This window comes from Corapipo altera, unplaced genomic scaffold (genome assembly GCF_003945725.1).
Source record: "Corapipo altera isolate COAL_440 unplaced genomic scaffold, ASM394572v1 130242, whole genome shotgun sequence".
NCBI lineage: Eukaryota > Metazoa > Chordata > Aves > Passeriformes > Pipridae > Corapipo > Corapipo altera.
In genome coordinates this window covers 1-1,837 of record NW_020890008.1, presented here as the reverse complement: position 1 = coordinate 1,837, position 1,837 = coordinate 1, and the positions used below count along the sequence as shown (strand labels likewise).

The window sequence follows — 1,837 nt, the reverse complement described above, 5'->3', positions numbered from 1 at the left end:
AGTGAAGGGAGATTCCAAGTCGCCCCTCTTGGCACTTCCAGTGGTCAGCTTGAAACTGTGGAGAAAGGGAAAGAATGAAGACCTCTGCAGTTGAAAGCACAGGTGTCACCAGCACAGTCAGCACTTTGCATAGGACCAGAAAAAAAAAGGGAGCAGCACAGGAACAGGTTCTAGCCATGGACAGAGGGAGAACGCAGGCCTGGGAGCCTGAGGAGAAGCTCAGCACCAGGCAGCTGGACTCACCTGTACTCAATGTCATATAAGCCTTTGTTCTGCAGGCTCAGGACTTCCTTTTTATTATCAAGGACATTAATGGTTCCAAATTCCAAGCTGCCATCTGGACCTGCAGAAAACCCGCAGAGCGAGGTAAGAAATGGTGAATATTTGTGAGCTGCTGCAGAGCACACCAGCTCACAAGCTACACAGTTGGAGTTCTTGGATGGCACAAAACCCTCTTCAGCAAGTGTCCCTTCTCGGAAGTGTTCTCTAGCTACTTGGCTGCCCTTTCTCTTCTCACTCCAGTATCTGCAGGGTAGAAGCCGAGGAGCTTGGTTTCCATTTCCTTGCTTCCAAGCACAAATCCAGCTACTTTATTTTCTGTGCTGAGCCTTTGGGACTTGCCAACTGCCTGTTCAGATGACTGTTGTTCCAAAGCACCAAATGCAATCTGCACATGAAGCTGCACATTTCCAAGTTCAGACGGGAGAGACTCAAGGCTGTTGGTGCCCTGACAGTGCTTTACTTCATGCAGCTTGCAATGTCTGTGCTTTATGGATCTGTGCCACCCTTGCCTGCTATGCCATCCCCTCCCAAGGGCTTTGGTTGCCCACCTGCCAAGGTAGTAAAATGCACCCGGACTGTGTTGTCTGGGAGGCATCCACTGACCTTCAGGCGTGTTGATGCTCAAATTAACATCGTAGACCTCCACAGAGACTTTGATGGTTTCAGCTTGAACAATGCCCAGGATGTTTTCTGTCTCTGAAACCTGAGGCAGCAAGAAACAAACACTGCTTAGACCATTCTTTTGGAAGACAGTCTATGAGTCCTTGTCTCTGCCAGCTGCTTCCCCCACGGCCTCCCTGGTTTGACAAGTGTTTGTGGACTCCCAAGCTTTCCTAACCTGTTCATCTCACAGGCTGCCCCGGCGGGATTCTGCTGCAGTAAAGAACCTTATCAGCCCAATTCTGCACTCCCACAGCAGGGAATGGTGCTGCTAAAGCACCCTTGAGAGGCCCAGGGCTGTAAACACAACCACAAGAAATGTGAGGTGTCCCAGAGCAGGTGGCATTGACAATTAGCGCCCTCCTCTTCAATCACCTCACATGCTTGCTGAAATGCAGCCTCTAAACCCCAGGGAACAAACTCCCAGAAAGGGTCCAGAGGGAATGCTGGTCTGTACAACCAAACAGCAGCCTTCAAGCCTGCACAGCAGTAAGGTGGCTGTATTACAGGCTCCGGATGCAGAGCCTGGGCACCCGGCCAACCCAGTGCAGAGGCAGAAGTTGGGGCCACAGCACCCCTGTGTCTGTCAGGTGCAGCTCTTCCTGACTCTATCCCTAAGAGCACACGGCTGCATGCTCTGCCCTGCTCTACCAGGAAGGCCCAAGTCCCTCTCACCTCCAGTCGGATCATCTTATTTGTGATGCCAGTCTTCTCAGCCTTGAAATCCAGCTTCACCTCAAAGTCCGTGCGGGGGCCAACGATGCCCCTGCCTTGTGATGCAGAGAAGTCATCTCCAAGGTCGTCCAGCCCACTGAGATGCCTTGCCATGGGCAGTGGGCTGTCATTTCTCAGGACCAGGGTTTTTCGATTTGGGGTCTGACGTTGCAGGCGGGAG

General features: G+C 52.2%; 1 protein-coding gene across 1 annotated transcript; it reads right to left on the bottom strand.

Moving 5' to 3' along the window:
- Positions 1-768: 768 nt before the first annotated feature.
- On the bottom strand, positions 769-1,791 carry LOC113942334 (hydrocephalus-inducing protein homolog). Its single transcript, XM_027633474.1, has 3 exons — positions 1,618-1,791; positions 886-985; positions 769-830 (listed from the first exon to the last, which is right to left on the bottom strand). Exons 1-3 carry the CDS (start codon positions 1,768-1,770, stop codon positions 769-771), a joined length of 315 nt encoding a protein of 104 aa, XP_027489275.1. The 5' UTR covers positions 1,771-1,791.
- Between the last annotated feature and the right edge of the window lie 46 nt (positions 1,792-1,837).